Source organism: Bubalus kerabau, chromosome 16, assembly GCF_029407905.1.
Source record: "Bubalus kerabau isolate K-KA32 ecotype Philippines breed swamp buffalo chromosome 16, PCC_UOA_SB_1v2, whole genome shotgun sequence".
In the NCBI taxonomy this organism is placed as follows: domain Eukaryota; kingdom Metazoa; phylum Chordata; class Mammalia; order Artiodactyla; family Bovidae; genus Bubalus; species Bubalus kerabau.
Genome location: NC_073639.1, coordinates 13,983,107 through 14,005,927, shown reverse-complemented (window position 1 = coordinate 14,005,927; position 22,821 = coordinate 13,983,107). Strand labels below are relative to the sequence as shown.

The window sequence follows — 22,821 nt, the reverse complement described above, 5'->3', positions numbered from 1 at the left end:
AAGAATATGTGTTCCTGGAATGAAACGCCCTCCCCAAACAGTCTTCCTTCAGCTGTGTGGCTGGCACTGTTCCCCATGGATGACTTCCTGCTGATACCACCTGGAGGGAAAAAGGTCCACATCCCCAGGTTTACAGCTTGTTTCTCATCTTGGAAGTTGCACCTTTTCCAGTTGCATGTTACCCAGGAATGGTAGCCCTGTACCCACCAACTTAAGTGCAGAATTAAACACGACTACAGTGTAAAGGGATTTTTAGGTATGGCCTGCCAAGAGTGTCTTCAATCACCTGTGAAGTTTCATGCCGTTCAGTTATGTAGGCACTCCTCTTTCTCAGGAGGAGGGCATGGCAACCCACTCCAGTATTCTTGCCTGGAGAATCCCATGGACAGAGGAGCCTGGCAGGCTACAGGGTCACAGAGAGTCAAACATGACTGAAGCAACTTAGCACACACACATCTATCTCAAGAATGAAGGTCTTATGAATCCTCCCTGATAACACTGTCTTTCTTTAGATGATAGACTTATTTCCCAGAAGCGGGGTTGAAAGACTGTCTCTGTATTTATGGCCATGGACACAGCATTGCTCATTTCCACTTTATTCAACTGGCCCTTCAAATATGGGTGAAGCATTTCTGTTAATCTTGGCTAAGTTCTTGGGGAGACAAATTCTTCTCTTCTGAAACCAGCACTTCGCCCTGATGCTGACCTTGTATTACACTTGAATTCATTCCACTGATTCAGTTAATGATCCTTGGAATATACTCCACTAACCTCCTCAGTCAAATCTTTGTCTTAACCTACTCTTCTTGGGTTTGCCTCACTCTTTTTTTTTGTCTTCTCTTCTTTCCATTCCTTCTCATTCTTGTGTTTTCATTTATTTTGGAGGCTCAGTCCTCTAGCTCTTTTACCCTAGCTTTTTCATCCTACCTCGCCTTGACTTTGAATTTAATATGTCACTATGAACTATTGGATCAGAGCTAGAATGCCCACCTTAACAACAACAACAGCTGTGCCCAAATGCCACCCTCCCATGCTCATGACAAAAACTGTGGTTCAACGAGAATAATCAAGACATCACTTTAAAATTCTCATCAGGGAATGAAGAGATTTGCCAAGACTTTTTCTTATTTAAGAAGTTGCCGAGTTAAGGTATATAAGTCAATATAAGCTCAAGATGTAAACTGCACCTTCCTGGTACAAAAATGGAAAAATAGTATTTATACAGAACTTTCTTAAAATACCATCCTTGGAATCTTTGTTATAGTCATAAGTTTGTTTTAAAATGAAATCCACTGTGCCTTTAATAATAGTATAACCAAACAAGGGTTTTTGTTTTTTTTTTTTTTCTAAATTCAGCTTACTAATGTATGGCCACCTGATGTGAAGAACTGACTCATTTGAAAAGACCCTGATGCTGGGAAAGATTGAAGGTGGGAGGAGAAGGGGATGACAGAGGTGAGATGGTTGGATGGCATCACCGACTCAATGGACATGAGTTTGAGTGAACTCTGGGAGTTGGTGATGGACAGGGAGACCTGGTGAGCTGCAGTCCATGGGGTCACAAACAGTTGGACATGACTGAGCAAATGAACTGAACTGAATGTATGAACAAGGTTTGACTTCCTACTCATGTATTCATTCATTCATTCAATAAGCATTTATTAAGAATCTACATGCTAAATGCCCTGGATATGAAAACAAAAGGATAACTCTGTTCCTGAGAAACTCAAAGACTATTTGGCAAGAAATACCTATAAACAATAAGTACAATAAAATATATGAAGTGTTACAATAGAAACTTTGGAAGCACAGAGGAGGCATTAATGAATGTGACCTTAACAAGTCATAAAAAGCTTTACAGGAGACATGTTAATACAGTATATACGTACAGGGCTTCCCTGGCAGTCCAGTGGCTAAGACTCCATGCTCCCAGGCCTGGGTTCAATTCCTGGTTAGGGAACTAGACCCCACATGCCACAACTAAAGAACCCTAGTGCTGCAACTAAGACCCGGCACAGTCAAATAAATGAATATAAATAAACATTGAAAAGCAAATGTATATACATACATAACATCTTAGAACTGTGCAGGGTACAATTTAAGTAGAGGTGGAAGTGATGAATTTTTTGAGTTCAGTCTGGAATGGGTAACAGGGACTGATCAGCACAAGGGAGGGATATGCAGGCCATGTAAGAACTGTGCAGACAAAGGCACAACCAGAAGGTTGTGAACCAGTGATGCGAGTGGCTTTTCAACAAGGAAGGGGAGTGTCAGGGAGTAAGAAGAGGCAGGGATGAGGTGGGTGAGTATGTAGAGGCCCAAAATCAGCAAGGCATGCAAAAATCCCAGAGTGATGGGCACATATCTGGAAAATACAGAAACTCTAATTCAAAAAGACACCTACACCTCAATGTGCATAGTAGCACTGCTTACCAAGACAGGGACGCAACTTGAGCTTCCAGAGACAGATCAATGCATGAAGAGGATGTGGTACATGTATGCAGTGGAATATTACTGGGCCATAAAAAGGAGTGAAATAATGCCATTTTCAGCAACATGGGGAGACCCAGAGATCATCATACTGAGTGCAGTCAGATAGAGAAAGACAAATATTATATGGTGTTACTTATATGTGGAATCTAAAAACTAATATAAACAAAGTGAAGTCGCTCAGTTGTGTCCGACTCTTTGCGACTCCGTGGACTGTAGCCTACCAGGCTTCTCAGTCCATGAGATTTTCCAGGCATGAATACTGGAGTGGGTTGCCATTTCCTTCTCCAGGGGATCTTCCCAACCCAGGGATCGAACCTGGGTCTCCCGCATTGTAGGCAGACGCTTTACCCTCTGAGCCACCAGGAAAGCCCAGTAATATAAACAAATGTATATGCAAAACAGAAATAGACTCACAAGGATAGAAAACAAACTTCTGGTTACCAAAGAGAAATGGGCAGAGGGAGGAATAAACTAGGGGGATGGGATTAACTGATACACACAACTATACCCAAAATAGACAAACAACAAAGATTTACTGTATAGCACAGGGAACTATAGTCAGTATCTTGTAATATATATCTTACCTATGATGGTTAGAATCTAGAAAAGAGTACATATAGCCGAATCTCTTAGCTGTACACTTGAAACTAACATAATATTGTAAGTCAAATACACTTCAATAAAAATAAAAAATTCCAGAGTTTTGTTGGACATAGACCATAACATAGGTGATGGGCAAAATAAAAGTCTCCCAAAGATGTTCACGTCCTCATCCCCAGAACCTATGAACATGTAACCTTACAGGCAAAAGGACCCTGCAGGCTTAACTGAACTAAGGATTTTAAGATAAAGTAATTACTCTGAATTGTTGACATGGGCCGAATATAATCACAAGGGTCCTTTTAAGTGAGAGATGGAGGGAGGACAGGCAGAGATGTGACAACAGAAGCAGAGGCAGAATGCACATGATACGGCTTTGAGGACAGCCTCCAGAAGCTCGAAGAGGCAAGGATGCGAATTCTCTCCTTGAGCCTCCACCAAGGAACACTGGCCGCTGACACAGTGATTTTCACTCAATGTGACCCATTTTGGACCTCTGACCTTCAGAACTGTCAGGTAACAAATTTGCCTTATTTTAAGCTTGCGTTGCTTTGCCACAGCAGCAAGGGAAAACTCTCTTAGCCTTCCTATGTTTGGTGCAAATGAGAGGCCTTTGTTAGGCCTGAAAAAGGGAGCTGAAAAAACCACCAAGAGGGAGTTGGCAGAAACTGTCCACAGCACTGAACCAGAAAGAGGAGTCAGGGTGGAGAAGTCACTGACCATGGGTGGGCACAGCAGAGCAGGTGGCAGGACGAGTCACACAGGACGATGCCCAGAAGTGGCTCAGAACCTTCCAAAGAGCAGGGGAGCCGGTAGCAGCAGAGAGGGATGCGTGTCGGGGGGAGTCGAGGCAAATCAGCATTGTGCACACTGCTTTATGAGGAGTCACAGGATCTCGTTACTTCTGAATTTCAAATAGCCTGAGGAGATGTAGATTTCTTTCTTTTTAAATAAGTCAAATATATTGAAAAAAATCGATCTACTGGAAAAGAAAGCCTGTTTGGGAACACAGCGGTTAGTGAGCCTTAGAGTAAATGAATCAAGTAAAGCTAAGCTCTTTTAACTTTTATTTTGAACCTGTTTTCAATTGCAATACAAGTCTTGCAATAAGAGTATTGCAATAAAGCTTTTATATCATATCCTGAGCCTGATAAGAACATTTCTTTAACCACAAAACAGCTGGAAAGCCAACAATAGTGCCATCACTAATATTATCTGAAAAAGTTTAATGATGTGGCCCAAACTAACTCTACCGAGTAAAGACAGGGACGTGGGTCAAGAGGTTACTTACTGTGAAGAACAAACGTTGGGCAGAGACTCTCCTGAGGGCTCAGAAGACACCAGATACACAGGGGTTCCCTTCTAACCCACTGCCCATAAGCGTGAGAGAAGACCACCATGGTGGGGCCTGAGAACTATGCATGCGGGGGATGAGCTGCCACCCAGCTTCCTTCTCTCCTCTCCTGCCTCTCCACAACGGATACAGATGTCTGCACACGTCGAGGGTGTGCCCAGGTGGGAGCACATAAGCAGAAGTGTGGCGACACGGGGTGGCATTTCTAAATTTGTTTCTTCTCTTGTAACAAATCATAAACCTCACCAGGGACCGCTCTTCCCCCCTCTATTTCCTTCCTGGGATTATTCCCACCTTCTCTTTCTTACCTCACTTATGTCTCCCCAATATGGAAAGTCAGAATCACTGTTTCAGTAACTTTCTCTCTGGGGGTGGTGCGGGGGAGGGCTTCCCAGGTGGTGATAATGGTGAAGAATCTGCCTGCCTATGCCAGAGACACAAGAGACGAGGGTTCAATCCCTGGCTTGGGAAGATCTGCTGGAATAGGAAATGGCAACCCGCTTCAGTATTCTTGCCTGGAAAATTCCATGGACAGAGGAGCCTGGTGAGCTACAGTCGATGGGGTCACACACAACTGAGCAACTGAGCACACACACAACTCTCTGGGGATAAGGAACCTACCTTCATCTTTGAGTTCTGAACAATCTGCCCCAGGGATGTGCAGCATTTAAATGTGCAGCTTATCAAATATGTTTAAAGTTACTGCTTGGTAAGACATAAAACTAGTCAAGTTAGTGGACTAAAAGCTAACATGGCCCTTTGTAAGTTTTTTTTTTTTTTTGCAAGAAAATTCAAATATACTAACTTAAGATATTTTTAGGGGCCTTCTCCTGGTGAGGAAATATTTACCAGATTTACTTGAGAAAAATAGAAATAACATTAAATAGGAAAAAAAAAATAAAGGGTTTAAAAAATGAAACCAATTGAAGGGTTTTCTTATCCTAAGAAAAATGCTCCCAATGTTATAGCAAGCTCTCGAATAGTCGTTCTCAGCTCCGGTGAGATGATGTGCACTGTCTAGAGTTTTATAAAGGAAAGATGTTGCCTCTGCTCCATCTAGATTTACCACATGAGAGTCTCCAGGCACAGGGCATGGCTGAGTGTGTTTACAACAAGGACTTGACGGGCTAGAGAGGGTGCAGAGAAAAGGGAACCCTCTTACACTGTTGGGGGGACTGTGCGTTGGTGCAGCCACTGTGGAAACAGTATGGAGTTTTCTCAAAAAATTAAAAACAGTTGCCATATGATCCAGCAATGCCATTCCTGGGATTGGGTCCATCTAAACCAAAACTCTAATTCAAAAAAATGCATGCACATTTATGTTCATAGCAGCACTGTCTACAGTAGTCAAGACATGGAAGCAACCTGAATATCTGACACAAGAATAGATGAAGGAGATGCGGTACACACACATACACATGCACACACACACACACACATATATACAATGGAATATTACTCTGCCATAAAGAGAATGAAATAATGCCATTTGTAGCAACATGGATAGACCTACAGATTATCATACTAAGTGAAGTAAGTCAGAAAAAGACAAATACCATACAATATCACTTATACACAGAATCTAAAATATGGCACAAATGAACTTACCTCTAAAACAGAAACAGACTCATAGACACAGAAAATAGACTTGTGGTTGCCAAGGGGCAGGCGGTAGTTGGGGAGGGAAGGATCAAGACTTTGGGGTTAACAGACGCAAACTATTATATATAGAACAGAAAAACAACAAGGTCCTACTGGATAGCACAGGGAACTATACTCAGCGTGTGTGCTGTGCTCAGGTGCTTCAGTCGTGTCCAACTCTTTGTGATCCCCTGGACTGTAGCCCACCAGGCTCCTCTCTCCATGGGATTCTCCAGGCCAAGAATACTGCAGTGGGTTGTCATGCCCTCCTACAGGGTATCTTCCCGATCCAGGGATTGAACCCATATCTCTTATGTCTCCTGCACTGGCAGCTGGGTTCTTTACCACGAGTGCCACCTTAGCTTCCCAGGTAAAGAAGCCGCCTGCCAATGCAGGAGACGCAAGGGACACAGGTTCGATCTCTGGGTCAGGAAGATCCTCTGGGGAAGGGCATGGCAATCCACTCCAGTATTCTTGCCTGGAGAATCCCATGGACTGAGGGGCCTGGTGGGTTACAGCCCATAGGGTCATAAAGAGTTGGGTGTGACTGAGTGCGCGCGCACACGCACACACACACACACAAAGTATACTCAATCTCCTGTGACAAATCATAATGAAAAAGAATATGCAACAATGTATATATGTATATAACTGAATCACTTTGCTATACGGCAGAAACACAACACTGCAGATCAACTATACTTCAATAAAATAATTTTTAAAAAATAAAACAAAGATTTGAAGATGAGTTGGAGAGGCAGTGAGAACTGAGGAACAGCAGCCCCACAAGACAGCTAATTGTACAGTCCTCCTAATTCCCATCATTCTTACAAGTCACCTTTAGAAACTGGCCTAAAATTTCTCATCTGACTCAACTTTGTCTAAAAATATGAGTATTTACAAATGTAAAAGTGTTTTTACTTTATGGGATTTAAATTTTGGCTTTAAAAATGTAAAAACTGAGCTAATTAACATATGCAAATGTTTCTAAGTAATTAACATGAAACTCCTGTCACTTACATGGCAAATGAAGATGTAACTGTTGGAAGTTTCACTGGTGAATTAGTCTAATTTTAGAATGAAGAACGGCTTGCTCTAAGGATTGATAGACTAAGTAAACTGTGTTGAAAGAAATCTTCAATTATAAAAATTTTACAAAATTCCTCATCAAGGTGTCTCTCAGTTTCTCTGGTGGTACTGAAGTGAGTTTTGAAGAGTTTCCAGAGGCACAGAGAGGTGTTGGGGTGGGTCAAGAACTGAAAGGAGATGTCAGGAGGTCGGCTGGCACCAAATGGCTCCCAAGAGTCACAGCCTATCTTTACAGGTGTTTCTTAGCGTCTGTTACAAGAGATACATCAGTTCTTCAGCGCTCAGCTTTCTTCACAGTCCAACTCTCACATCCATACATGACCACAGGAAAAACCATAGCCTTGACCAGACGGACCTTTGTTGGCAAAGTAATGTCTCTGCTTTTTAATGTGCTATCTAGGTTGGTCATAACTTTCCTTCCAAGGAGTAAGCGTCTTTTAATTTCATGGCTGCAATCACCATCTGCAGTGATTTTGGAGCCCCCCAAAATAAACACTGTTTATTTTTTATTTATTCTGACACTGTTTCCACTGTTTACCCATCTATTTCCCATGGGACTGGATGCCATGATCTTAGTTTTCTGAATGTTGAGCTTTAAGCCAACTTTTTCACTCTCCTCTTTCACTTTCATCAAGAGGCTTTTTAGTTCCTCTTCACTTTCTGCCATAAGGGTGGTGTCATCTACATATCTGAGGCTATTGATATTTCTCCTGGCAGTCTTGGTTTCAGCTTGTGTTTCTTCCAGTCCAGCGTTTCTCATGATGTACTCTGCATATAAGTTAATTAAGCAAGGTGACAATATACAGCCTTGACATACTCCTTTTCCTATTTGGATTGCAAGGAGAACCAACCAGTCCATCCTAAAGGAGATCAGTCCTGGGGGTTCATTGGAAGGACTGATGCTAAAGCTGAAACTCCAGTACTTTGGCCACCTTATGCGAAGAGTTGACTCGTTGGAAAAGACTCTGATGCTGGGAGGGATTGGGGGCAGGAGGAGAAGGGGACGACAGAGGATGAGATGGCTGGATGACATCACTGACTTGATGGACATGAGTTTGGGTGAACTCTGGGAGTTGGTGATGGACAGGGAAGCCTGGCATGCTGCGATTCATGGGGTTGCAAAGAGTCGGACATGACTGAGCGACTGAACTGACTGACTGACAAGAGATGCAAAAGACAGACAAGGCACGCATTCCAAAGACACCAACCAGAACTGCCTCAATGATCCCCAGGCTAGAAATGATTTAAAAATCTCTTGTGTTTGTGCGTTCAGTTGTGTCTGATTGTTTGCAACCCCACGGACTGTAGCCTGCTATGCTCCCCTGTCCATAGGATTCTCCAGGCAAGAATACTGGAGTGGGTTGCCATTTCATTCCCCAGGGGATCTTCCAGACTCACGCATCAAACCTGCATCTCTTGCATCTCCTGCAGGCTGATTCTTTACCACTGGAGCTTCCTGGTAAGCCCTAAAAATCTCTAAGATGGCCAGAAACTTTAAGTCAAGTTGTCTTCAATTTTTGGTAAGAATGGGAAGGGTTGATTTTCATAGTCCTAGTTCAGAGCACCAACATCAAATGAAGAATGTTGTCTATGGATGGATGCTGAGGTCAGAATGGAGGTGGTCTGCAGGTAGGGAGAAGCGTGGGTCTTCTGATTTCACGATGCAGAACTGCTCCTTTCCAGATGACATCCCACACAAGCATCAGTTCGTGCCATAGGACCATTTGATCATTTTGATGCACACAGCATGCAACCAGGATAAATGCCCTCCTCTCCAAATATTGAGGGACAGAGTCAGAGAAAGGCATCCTGACATGCCACTACTTTAACTGATAGATAGAAGTCAGGAGGCTGACACTACTCTACAGCAAGGAGAAAGATCTGATGCAGGCTATCATCAACACAGAGGGTGCTCTTAAGTACAGTGCTGTACATTTCTAATGTTTATCTGGCCCATAATAAGTTTCCTCTTTCTTAGAGATTAGCCCTTTCAAAAAAGGCCGGTGCCTGCCTTCACCTAGCTACACTGGCAACATCATGGGGGAACATATGGAATTTAGGAGGCATGCAATGGATATTTGCTGGATGAAGAATCAATGGATGGCTTCATCAGAGATGCACTTTGCTTTGGCCATGTAGCAAGCGGGATCTTAGTTCCCTGACCAGGGATCGAACCTGTGCCCCGTGCACTGGGAGTATGGAGCCTTAACCACTGGAGCCAGGGAAGTCCCAGAGGTACACTTTTTGAATACTATGATCCCCTCCTATAATAGGCTAGATTAATTTTAATATAAAAATAATTAAGTGATAGCAGAATAACTGCTTATCTGCATCACTATTAAACATACTTTACATCATTATGCTCTCAAAACAAATATTGTATAAAACCCTTGAAGGAGGAATACAGAACAATTATATTTTGGAGTTTCTTGTTTTCATGACCTAACTCAGCAACTGGCTTTACACTGTTATTGACAGATCTCCTTTTCAAAATAATGAAGCACCACTTTCAGAAGAAACTTTTTATTAGCTCTGCTAGTTCAGGTTTTAAGAGTCTCTTCATCAAAATGTAAATCATTATTTTTTAATTAGCAAGTCTTGGCTCTTCTTCCACCTTCATTCCCCCAATTTAATACAAACAACTTTCCCTTTCCCTTATTAATCACTGTAATGATTATGTATTTTATGACTTGATAATAAAAATATTTTCAAAATCTGTTAGAATTGCATTAGCTGTTAAAAGGTATGCTATCTGTCCCAGAAAAATCATCATCTATGATATTAAATATCATACTTACTTATTCCTGAAGACTAGGGGTCTGATTTCTGTTTTTTAATTTATTGAAGTATAGTTGATTGACAGTGTTGTGTTAATTTCTGCTGTGTAACAGAGTGATTCAGTTATACACACATATATACATTCTTTTTCATGTTCTCTTCCTTTATGGTTTATCACAAGATATGAAGGATTGTTTTCTAATAGTTACATATTAAGCAGTTGAATGGCTTTCTGTATATCTTAGAGGTAAGAACAGAGACTTTACTGGAATATAGATAGGTGAAGAGGGGAGAAGAGGATATTTATCAAGAGTGAACAAGTTTCAGATCACTGGTCTCTAAGATTTTTCCAATGCAAGAAAAAAGACTAAGTTATATTCCCTAAAGTGCATACCTGTAAATTGAAAGTAAATGAAATAAATGATTGTAACTTTGAGAAATCAGAGCCTGTGAGGTTGATGATACCTACAGAATAGGTGGGACTTTACCTGGCATGATAGTTCAGCTCTTTCTAAGATGACTGAGTGCAGACAACCTATGACACTTGGTTTTAAGTGGATTGTCCCTCTTTCCAAATTACCTCTCCCATGAGCCCAGAGCTCACCCAAAATTCTACAGCCTGGCATTTAGGGGCAGAGAATAGCTCAGATTTACAGAGGTATTCTATAAGACAATACCCATCTTACACATTGAATGATTAAAAAAAATTAAGATTTGTTTTATTTATGCTTTTTGTGTTATGTCTTGGTTTGTGTGTTTTCAAAAAAGCCATGTCAAAAAATCTTAAACTCCAAAATAAGGCCCTAGCAGTTCTGTTCCAAGAAGCATACAAAGCTATTATTTCCTTTTGTCCATCAGTTTTCTAAAAATGGACACTTTTTACTTCTAAACATACAGATAGCTCAGAATAAATTCAGGGTGTTGGAAAACGTGCTATGGTTTAAGAGATGCTCCACAATGAAGAGATCATTGTAATGGCTGGGAGTCTGTATGGCATTCACAGTACTTGGATCGCTAGCTACACTTAACAGTTCCTTTTTGAAAAATGGGATCAAAAGGCTCCTTGTCACAGGTTGTCATGCTTTGGACCATAGTGACCTGTAACTGGCCATGCCGGGCTGGGTAAGGTGGGGCAGCAGAGTCAAAGGCAGCCATTTGTCTTCATCTCAACCCAGTGAGAAGCTCTGTTCCGCACGGTGACCAACCAGTTGGCCGGGCCTTCTTTGGGGAATTTTGAATCCAGGATACTCAGGTGACAATGACGCTGACAGAGAGGAGGCAGTAAGTAGAAACAGGTGTAGTGAAATAAAAAGAAGCAAACGAGGGAGGGAGGAGAGAGCGTGGCAGAAAGAAGCTGGTAAAAAAAGGGAAAAAAATCAAAGAGAAAAAGCTCTAAAAACTGGAAACCTACTGTCTCCTAAATGACATCCTCATATTTCCCAAAGACTAAACGTGAAACTAGCAATATTTTTATAATAAAACTCCATCATCTGAGGTAACTCGAAAGAGCATAACAATAATATAAAACACCATGAACAAAACCTAAACAAAACAAAATCTCCACTATTTTACCAGAGAGTTAGGAAAACAACTGTGTATTACAGAAAATATGGGTGAGTGTGTGTAGACTGTAGGGCTGCTGCAGACCAGATTACAGAGACCTGAACCTCTGAGACGCTTCTCGGAAGGACAGTTCTGACTCAGCCCTATTGAAACCACAAATGTAAGATACCCTGGACCCCAAAGGTAGACAGGTTAAGCGCTGAGGCCCACTGGCCAGTTAAGCATGACTGGGATGATGACCTACCAGGACAGACTGCAAATGAAAAAAGGAAATGAAAGCAAAAATGGGCATCTGGGCTTCCCAAGTGGTACTAATGGTAGAGAAGCCACCTGCCAATGCAGGAGACACAAGAGACAAGGGCTAAGCTCCTGGGTTGGGGAGATACCCTGGAGAAGGACGTGGCAACCCATGCCAGTATTCTTGCTTGGAGAATCCCATGGACAGCGGGCTATAGTCCATGGAGTCTCAAGAGAGTCAGATGTGACGGAAGTGACTGAGCACGCATGTATACCCAGTGGAAGGTTTCCAACATCCCTGGATTTTATATTTAAAAAGACCCAAAATAAGCAACCTATTTGGGTAAGCTCAACAAGGCTCACGTGAGCATCTACAAGTATATATATTCTCAGGAGAGAAGAGCATTTACATTGAATGTCTGTATTGCTTCCATTCTAAGACACTATCCGTAACAAAATAAGACATTAATTCCCCCCTCCTTTTGCTTAGCTTTGATGTTTTTCTTTCCTTTAAAAAATTTTTTATTTTATATTGGATTTCCAATGTTGTGCTAGTTTCAAGTACACAGCAAAGTGATTTAGTTATACATAAGTCTATTCTTTTTCAGATTCCAATTTAATTAGAGTTTTGAAGGGAATTAATAAAAATTAAATGTACATATTGGTTACAAATTGTAACCACAACAGTTAAAAACCTACAAGAAAAAAAAATGCCTTAGAGTTGAAGAAATATAGTAAACTCTGAAATGCTGCCTGTTTCAGAACTGATCCTAAACTCTCCTTTGGAAATTTCACAAGGTAAAAATACCAGTTGTTTAGTTCAAGTTGTATTACTATGACAATAAATAAGGCTTAACTTATATATGAAGGTTCAGAATCCATACTTTCACTGATTTATAGAAATGTGTCATTTTCCGCTCCACTTTCCTGCTCAGAAGTCCCATTGAAATTCTTACTGTTTACAAGCAAGAGGAACAGAAAGGGGAAAAAAACCCAAGGAATGGTATTTCTTCATCAAACTCGGTACACTTGGGTTTTCTAAACTTCTACAGACTACTGCCTATCCGGCCTCAGGAGACCCTTAAAGATACAAAAATTGTTTTTCTTATTGGATTTCAGATATTAAACCTTCTCTCTCACTGGCATTGATCCTGTGATTTCTCTCCCCAGACCTCACTGTGTGTGAATTTTGCAGGTGACCAGATGAGCTAGTTGGAGGAAGCTGCTGGCAGATAAAGCCAATTTTCCTCAAGTAAAAAGATCTCTCTCTCAGGACTTCCCACGTCAGTCACAGCACTGTCATTCTTTGCTCTCTGGGTCTTTTGTTTTTCACTCATTTTCCCTTTCAGTTTTCAAAGCATTTCCCAGCCGAAGAATTACAGATGCCTCTAGGTATTTTTTTTTTCCCTCTCTCCTTTTTACCTCCCTCCTGATTGTCCCTCTGTACGTCAAATTCTTTACCTCTTCTGCTCAGTAGCACAATTAATCTTGTTTCCCTCCTTTCTAGTTCAAAATTGTGAATGCTATTTTTAAAACATTTTATTGCAGAACATGTTCATCAGGATTGATAAACTAGAAAAGAGGCAAGAAAAACCTTATCTGTCACTTTACTTTACAAATATAAGCGCTTTTCGTATCCTTCCATTTCTTCCTAGTCTCCTGACTCATGCAAATCTTTTCCTATAGAGCTGTAATCACATAATAGGAACCTAAATCATTTTGCATACTCATTTTTCATTATTACTTTTGTGCAGAAAGTATTCTATTTTGTTATGAATTTTCATAACCATAATTTTATTGCCTGATTAATATTGCATTACGTGGATGGATTTTAATTTAAATATTTTCCTCTCTCTCTGGTTCCATTCTCATCAGGAATATAAGACTATCTGTTTCTTTGAATAGTTTCCAGAATTAACCTCATGTCTCCCTTTCTCACCTAGCTGCTTTCTTTCCAGCCTTCAAAAAAGCAACCATGAGATCTGCTGTTGCTACTGCTCCCTGTGTCTGAGGGTCTTTTCTCTTTTCACATGACATGCTCCATTCCAAGAGGAAAAGGTGGACCTGAGACAGCAACCCTTTAAAGGCTCCTGCTCAACAAAGTAAAATGATGGATGCAGGGAGCCTTGGAAGTAAATTGAAAACAGAAATGGGACTATTCCATGATCTGTGAAATTTACATTTTTAAAGCTCCAGGAAGCAAGATTTGAATATTTTAGAGTCTTCATTAAAGGAATATGAAACTGGGCTTTAGCATAGATGATGAAAAATGAATCAGGGTGGTGGCTTGAAAAAGAGGAAAGACAACTGCATTAGAATCCTTAGGTTGCATTTCTCAGGTCTCTGATGATATCATCTTAGATTCCAAGTTCCTCATCTGTGAGTGGAGGACCGGGACAGGAAAACCTCCAAGATCCTATCTTCTACAGCCAGAGTACAGTCAAGTTAGAAACACCCAAAGGATTCATTCCTGGTCTGAGGGCCACGGAGCCTTAATGCCGTGCTTTATATATTTTAGGGGCAGCTCAAAAACACATACATAAATCATCCTCTTTAGATCACTAGCAGTAAAAGCAAAGTGATGGATTTCTTAGGAGGAGTCTATGCAAAATAGTAATTTCTCATGGAACCAGAACCACACCTTTTTTAGATCTACTCTTAGGGGTTATAGAAGAGTGTGTGGCCCAGCGTGGGGGCAGAAAAACGGTTATTTTCCTTTCCATGTCTCTGGTGATATTCTTGCATCTTCTGTTCTATTCTCCTTTGCATGCCGCGTAAACATCAGCAGGATTTTTTTTTTAAAGAAGGTATTTGGTTTTGGTTTTATTTTTTTGAAGAGTTAATTAAGCAATTATTTTATCCATAACCCCAAAACTTATTCAGAGGAGGAGAGCAAAACAATTAGATATAATATAATGTTATTGGTTATACATCAGCAGGATTTTAAAGAAAAGGGATAGAGCTTGTAATAAGAGGAAGGAAGTGGATCCAGAGAAAGGGGAAGAGGCACATTTAATGGCTTTGGTTTCTGATAAATATAAACCTACTCTTTCCTCCTCCTTCCTTCCACTTTCTAACAGAGAGGCTGTTTGGGGACATGGTTAGGATTATACGCTAACCAGTGGATAGGATACAGGAAAAAGAAATTCTGAGATATTTTGAACTGTCAATGTCTTTAGAAGTGTGTTAGAAAGTGTTAGTCGCTCAATCGTGTCCGACTCTTTGCGACCCCATCAACTGTAGCCCACCAGCCTCCTCTGTCCATGGAATTCTCTAGGCAAGAGTACTGGAGTGGGTAGCCACGCCCTTCCCCAGGGGATCTTTCTGACCCAGGAATAGAACCCCGGTCTTCTGCATTGCAAGCAGATTCTTTACCATCTGAGCCACAGGGAAGCCCTGTCTTTAGAAGGGGAATGACAAATTTTGTTCCTGAGGTCAAGATCATCTACTAAAGAAAATGTCTTCCAAGTATTATATGAGGTTGCACCTGCCTTTTCTCCCAAGAGAGGTAACAGGAAAGAAGGGTGAATAAAGGGAGACCCAGCAGGCCTGCTCTGCTAGGAAAACAGGGGTGGGATTGGTACATGTATAATAGGTTTTTATTTAATTCACATATTTCATTTAAAAAACTGCTTCATACTAAAAGATTAAACTTTTGAATCTATTTTATTATTTATCTATTAAACTTTTTAATCTATTTATCTATTTACTACTATTTTATAGTATTATCTCTTTTAAAATAATAAAATTGTTTGCATTTCTTTTTGCCCACATTGAAACAGAAAGCAAGGCTTCTAAATAAGTAATAAAAGAAAAACGACAATGTATGTTACATCAACTGGATAATTAATACAAGTTAATTATTTAACCCAGGAACCAGAAGGAGTTATATTGTAACTTGAACCTAAAGAAAGTACTACTGTTATGAATATTAATTTCCACTCTACCTATTTTCCACTCACGACTTTCAATGACCTCGGGATTCAAGGTAGCTTTTTCTCTAGGAAAATGTTTTACCGAAATCCATAAAACCTATCCTGCATACACAGAGAAACCAACAACAAAGTTAGGTGAACCTGAACTGTGTACTGGGCCAAGCCTCACTCAGAGACCAGCATGGACACAAGTGAGGAGCCTGCTGCCACAGCTGCCATTAACAGATAGGCAGGCCTATTTTTAAATGTCAGTCTATAAACAGTGGACCCGTGTCATGCAGAAGAGTGACGCTGGGGATGAGCTTTTGTGCCAGGAACAGAGATTTCAGTTCTGGCGCTGCTACTCCCTGGGCTGGGGCCTTGGGCCAGCTCTTCAACTTCTGTGAACCTCCATGAACTCACTTCTTAGGAAGTCCAAAAAGGAGGGGAGATGTGTATACATATGGCGGATTCATCTTGTACTGTAAAAACTAACTCGACATTGTAAAGCAACTATACTGCAATGGAAATCGATTTAAAAATAAAATGGGCAGATTAATAGTATGATCACACAACGTTATGTGAGGTTTGACACATATAAAGGGCTTAGAAGAAGGCTCACAATACAGAACCCTTAAAAGGGCCAGTTAATCATGCATTCCCTCAACAAACAACTACTGAACACCTACTTCGTGCCAGGCACTGTTCTAGTCACTGGCGATAAAGCAATGGACAAAACAGACCAAAATTCTCCTTCTGATGGAACATGTATTCTAGCAGGAACTATCTCACACTTAAGTAGTTTACAATTATTTACTACTACTGGCAAACCACTGGATTCCAATGCCACCCAGGGGATAATTAGCAAAGTTTGGAAATGTTTATGGTTGTCACACTGAGGGAGCAGGGACAGCTGGACTGGCACCTAATAGGTAGTGATGAAGGATACTGATAAACATCCTACAGCACACAGATGGGCCCCACAACAAAGATCTGTGATGTGCTGTGCTAAGTCACTCAGTTGTGTCCAACTCTTTGCAACCCCATGGACTGTAGCCTGCTAGACTCCTCTGTCCCTGGGAATTCTCCAGGCAAGAATACTGGAGTGGGCTGCCATGTCCTCCTCCAGGGGATCTTCCCAACCCAGGGATGGAACCCGGGTCCCCTGCACTGAAAGCAAATTCTTTACCACCTGAGCCACCAAGGAAGCCCAAGAATACTGGAGTGGGTAGCCTATCCCTTCTTCAGGGGGTCTTCTCAACCCAGGAATCCAACCGGGGTCTCCTGCATTGCAGGTGGAGGTATCAGGGAAGCCCAACAAAGATCTATCTGGCCTCAAATGTCAACAGAGTAGAGATTCAGAAACTCTGTTCTAGAGGTTATGTACGGACTCAGTTAATTCTTAACACAGCCCTATAAGACATGGATTATAAGTATCACTATTTCATAGCATTTTATGGTAACCAATGGTAATGGTATTTTTTAAAAGACTTTTTTGATGTGGACCATTTTTAAAGTCTTTATTGAGTTTGTTACAATACTGCTTCAGTTTTATATTTTGTTTTTTTGGCCCCAAGGCATATAGGATCTTAGCTCCCCAACCAGGGATCTAACCTGCACACCCAGCATTGGAAGGCGAAGTTTAAACCACTGGACCACCAGGGAAGTCCCAGTAATGGTACTTTATATAAAGTGTGATGATACAGTATTTATACTAAAGTGTGTGTGTGTGTGTGTGTGTGTGTACACACACACACATGTAGCGCATGCTAAATCACTTCAGTTGTGTCTGACTCACTTTGCAACCCTATGGACTACATAGCCTGCCAGGCTCCTCTGTCCATGGGATTCTCCAGACAAGAATACTGGAGAGGGTTTCCATGCCCTCCTCCAGGGAATCTTCCAGACCCAGGGATTGACCTGCATCTCTTATGTCTCCTGCATCAGCAGGAGGGTTCTTTACCCCTAGCGCCACCTGGGAAGCCCCATATGCATACATATATAGAATATGTAAATAATAATATATAAGATTTATATAGTTATACAAAAATTACATAGGGATACACATACTTCAGCAGTTTGTGCACTTAAAACTCATTTTCTGACCCATAGCTGTACCCTGGTGCCACTTAGATTTTAAGTTGCTGATATCTTGCCAGATTTTCACTCACAGGCTTCAGAAGGTGATCTTTTGCACCACATTTGCATTGATTGGATGTCAGACAAGAGAGAAGAAACTCAGACCAGGAGTCCAGAGATCCAAGATGTATCTTCGTTTCACTGGCTGTGGCATCTTGGGGCATGTTTCTTAATTCCCCTGGACATCACCGACATGTGGGGCAGTCACGTCCCTCAAATCATGTGTGAAAAGTACTATGGAACGTGCAGTGAGTGATCACTCCAGAGACATGTACTGAGTGGTCACTCTACACTGACTTATTTACTTCTCACTACAGCCTGGGAGGTAGGTATGCTGATCAAGGAGAGTTGAAGGAAACAGGGGCATGGAAAGGTGGCAGCCTGCCTTTGAGGTTACAGGCCAGGAAGTGGCAGATCAAGGGGTCTCACCGTGCACTGTGGCTCCAGAGCCTACCCTCTGGACCAGCATGGGCTGCTCTGACTGAGGTCAGGACACCCAGGAGGCTCTCACAGGAGCAGTTCTGGTTGGCCACAGCTCATCCTCCTCTTGATTCCCAAGGGTTGCTCTGCTCTACGTGTAGCCACGTTCCTCCCCAGGCCTAACTCATCAGCCAGTTGGTTCATTCATCAGAGAATGAAGTCTCTTTGTCTTTTATTTACTGGAATATAACTGCTTTACAATGTTGTATTGATATCCTGTACAGTGGAGTGAATCAGCTATATGTATCCATATGTCCCCTCCCTCCTGAGCCTCCCGTCCACCATCCTTGCCATCCTACCCATCTGTGTCATCACAGAGCACTGAATTGAGCTTCCTGTGCTATACAACATGTTCCCACTAGCTACCTATTTCGTACACAATAGTGTATATGTTATTGTTGTTCAGTCGCCCAGTTGTGTCCGACTCTTGCGATCCCATGGACTATAGCACGCCAGGCTGCCCTCTCTCTCACCATCTCCCAAAGTTTGCTCAAGTTCATGTCCATTGCATCAGTAATGCCATCCAGCCATCTCATCCTCTGATGCCCTCTTCTTCTTCTGTCCTTAATCTTTCACAGCATCCGGGACTTTTCCAATGAGTCAACTGTTTGCATCACGTGACCAAAATACTGGAGCTTCAGCTTCAGCATCAGTCTTTCCAATGAGTATTCAGGGTTGATTTCTTTTAAGATTGACTGGTTTGATCTTGCAGTCCAAGGGACTCTCAGGAGTCTTCTCCAGCACCACAGTTCGAAGGCATCAATTCTTTGGCACTCTGCCTTCTTTATGGTCCAGCTCTCAGAAACATACATGACCACTGGGAAGACCATAGCCTTGACTATATGGACCTTGACTATATGGAGATCATGTATATAGGTCAATCCTAATCTCCCAATTTGTCCCACCCTCCCCTTTTCCCTGTGTCCACACGTCTGTTATTCATATCTGCATCTCTATTCCTGCCCTGCAAATAGGTTCATCTGTACCAAAAAGACATAAGTACCCTGACGTTCACTGCAGCACTATTAAAGCCAGGACATGGAAGCAAGTTAAATGTCCATCAACAGATGAACGGATAAAAAAGACTTGGTACATATTTATAATAGGATATTACTCAGCCACAAAAAGGAATGAAATTGGGTCATTTGTTGTGATGTGGATGGACCTAGAGTCTGTCATATAGAGAGAAGTCAGAAGGAGAAAAACAAATATCATATACTAACGCATATCTATGGAATCTAGAAAAATGTGCTTCTTTTTTGGATTACTTTCTTTTAAGTAGGTAACTGGAATACACAAAAGACACATTAATCCAATGCAAAATTCAAAAGCGCAGAAGAATAGACAGTGACAATTTTCCTTCCTATCCTTGTCTCCCAGCTATCTGCTCCTTTCTACTAAGCTAACCACCATTTCTGGCTTCTTGTATATCATTCCAGAAATGTGGTATACAATATATATGTATTCTTTTTTGAAAGCAGATATACTACGTGTAATATACAAATCATACTATTTTGCAACCTGATTTTTTCACTCGAGTAGTTTTGATAATCAGTCCATATAGAGCTCCCTTTATTGTTATTAGTGTCTGAAGAGTATTCTGAAATTTATTTAATCAATTTTGAACAGATAAATAGTTAGTGTATGCCTGAAATTTAACAAGGCTACGCTGGACATATTATGCATATCACTTCTTACATTGCCAGAACATACTTAGGATAAATTCCTAAAAGTGGAATTGGTGAGTCAAAGGATATGTGACTTTTTAACATTTAATTGAAATAGCTAAATTGCTCTCCATAGGGGTTATATAAATTTCTACTTCCACCTAAAATGCACGAGATTAACATTTATTTTCACTTTTATTTCTATACTCAAACAATATATTAGAAAAATGTTTTCTCTTTGCCATTTGTAAGAAATTATATCTCACGTTTTAAATTTACATTTCTCTTACTGGGTTTAGATTGAGAATCTTTTCATGTGCTTCAAGAACCAACTGCATTTCTTTTATTATTCTTTTACCTATGAATATTTTATTCATATTCTTATTCAGCCTCATTTTTCTAATGAGTTGGTTTCTTTATCTTATGAAATTACAGAAGTGCTTTATCTACGTGAGAAATAAACCCTTTGTCTATAAGCTGCAAGTATTTCCCCCCAGTTTTTTTTATTTGTCTTTGTGATGACATTTGGTTTATAAGTAGGGTTTATTTTCTCAATTCTTTTCTCTTATAGGTTCTGGGTTTATTTCATAATTAAAAAGTATAAAATAATATTCCACTTGCAGAATATTAAAAAAAATCCTTTAGTACTTCTGTGTTATATTTCAAAGTTTAAATCTTTGAAAGAGCAGAATTTATCTTGGAGGATCATAAGAATTCGGATTTAACTTTCTTGTTTCCTAGTTGTCACAATAATTCCTATCAACTAATCTATCCTTTCCCCACTGATCTGAAATGCCAACTTTATTATAAACAAACTTCTCACATTATTTGAATTCATTGCTTGACTTTCTGCTGATCTGACAATCAATAAACAAATACACGGATCATTTTAATTTCTGTAGCTGTCACATGCTTTACTATGGGGCAGAGCTAGTTGTCCTCATTATATACCCCATTTCCAGAATTTTGCTGGCTGTTCTTTAAGAATTTAGAATCACCAAGTGGTATTTTTGTTAGACTTCTGTTATATTCATAAATTAACTTAGAGGAAACTGACACCTTCAGGATGTTGAATCTTCCCATCCATGGATGTTGTATACTTCTGTGCTACAAGTCTTTACCTCCTCCACTCTTTTGCTGAACTTCTAGAACATTAAACATTTTTTTCATACAGGCCTTCTTTTACTACATTTACTCCTAGAGTTAGCAATATATTCCTATCTGGCTAACGGCAGCACAAATATGTCTTATTTCTAAACACACATGGTAATGAAAACTATTAGCTACAGTTTTGTACAAAATGTCATTCATTTTTGTTTTGGCTTTGTTTATGCACCCAGTTCTTGAAATCTCAGCAAACTCAAGAGTTGATGTATACCTGTGGCAGATTCATTTTGATGTTTGGCAAAACTAATTCAATTATGTAAAGTTTAAAAATAAAATAAAATTAAAAAATAAAAGAAAGAAAAGAAAACTTCACTATGACCATAGCCACATAACAGACTTGTTTTTAACTCTTTCTAAGAAATATTTTTCTCCTAAAATGTTTTAGCATGAATATAGAACTTACTAGATTTTTAAAAATCTTTGCTTCACGTTAGCTTCACCTTCAATTTTGGGAGTACATAGAGTCTAGTAGTGTTACATTGCATATTAACAGTTCTTATTAAACTAATACCCACAGACCTTACCTCCTAAATTCATTCCAGCTTGAAGACACTTCTGAAGTCTGCACGCAGGACAATTCTTCCGCCGAATCTTATCAATTATGCAGTCATTTCTTCCCGCACACAAATAGTTGTGTTGCCCTGAATAAAATAATAAGGAGTAATTGTTAAAATAAAGACTACAATATTAATATAAAATACTAATATGTATAATCAGGTAATGAAACATCCTCTTTCCCGCCTTAAAATGTCTTTGTCAAAAAAAGTAGAAGAGAAACATGATCTGCAAATACTACAGGCACAGGAATGGTCAGCTGAATACAGGTGAGACTTCAGGTTGCAGATGATAAGCTTAAAACTATGTTTACTTCCAACAGGTTTCCAAAGAAATAGAGCTGCACTCCCCACTGTTTGACTTTATTGGCATGCTTCCTTTCAGGAAATGGTGCACATTTCATCCAGACATCACCCAGCACCAAACTAAACAAAGGCCTTGCTTCAGCTTTTTTAAAAAGTGTACTTTATTGAAGTATAGTTGATTACAATGTTGTGTTAGTTTTAAGTGTACAGCAAAGTGATTCAGCTATAAATCTATATACATTCTTGTCCCCGTCTTTTCCATTATGGTTTATCGCCGGATACCGAATATAGCTCTCTGTGCCATGCAGCAGACCTTGTTGTTCATCCTTCCTACATAGACCAGTTTACATTTGCTCAGCCCAAACTCCCAGCTGCTGCTGCTGTTTCAGCTGCTCTGCCTGCTCCCATTTGTACATGTCATTCCAACGGGAAGACTTTCAAATCATTTAACTAGAAATGCAGAACAACTTCATTTTGCAAGTCAAACTGGCACCAAAATAATTCAGATGTGGAATATGCTTAGAGGGTGGCATCTACTGGAAAAATGCTAAACTGTACCCTAGCTCTATTATTCATTTACATATCTAAATTAACATACCGTATTAACTGAACCTCCACTAGAGATCAGCTCTGTTAGAGGCAGCAATGCAAAAGACCAAAGTTTCCGCTCTTATGACCTTTTAATGAAGGAAAGAGAGTCAACAGACAAAGTAATTGGGGACAATGGTCTACTGCTGGACAGTAACAGGTGCTCAGGAGAAAAACGAGGGCATAGAATGCGGTGGAGGTGAGGAGGGTGTTGACATTTTAGAAAGAATGGAGGGAAAACCCCACTGGAA

At 40.4% G+C, this 22,821-nt stretch overlaps 1 protein-coding gene across 12 annotated transcripts in view; it reads right to left on the bottom strand.

Annotated features, from left to right (window-relative positions):
- NR3C2 (nuclear receptor subfamily 3 group C member 2) overlaps positions 1–22,821 on the bottom strand; it is a 440,307-nt gene that overhangs the window by 116,336 nt on the left and 301,150 nt on the right. For all 12 annotated transcript variants that reach the window (XM_055550824.1, XM_055550829.1, XM_055550827.1 and 9 more), the window contains exon 4: positions 21,647–21,763. In XM_055550824.1, the coding sequence (XP_055406799.1) occupies positions 21,647–21,763 (117 nt within the window). The remainder of the gene's footprint in view (positions 1–21,646; positions 21,764–22,821) is intronic.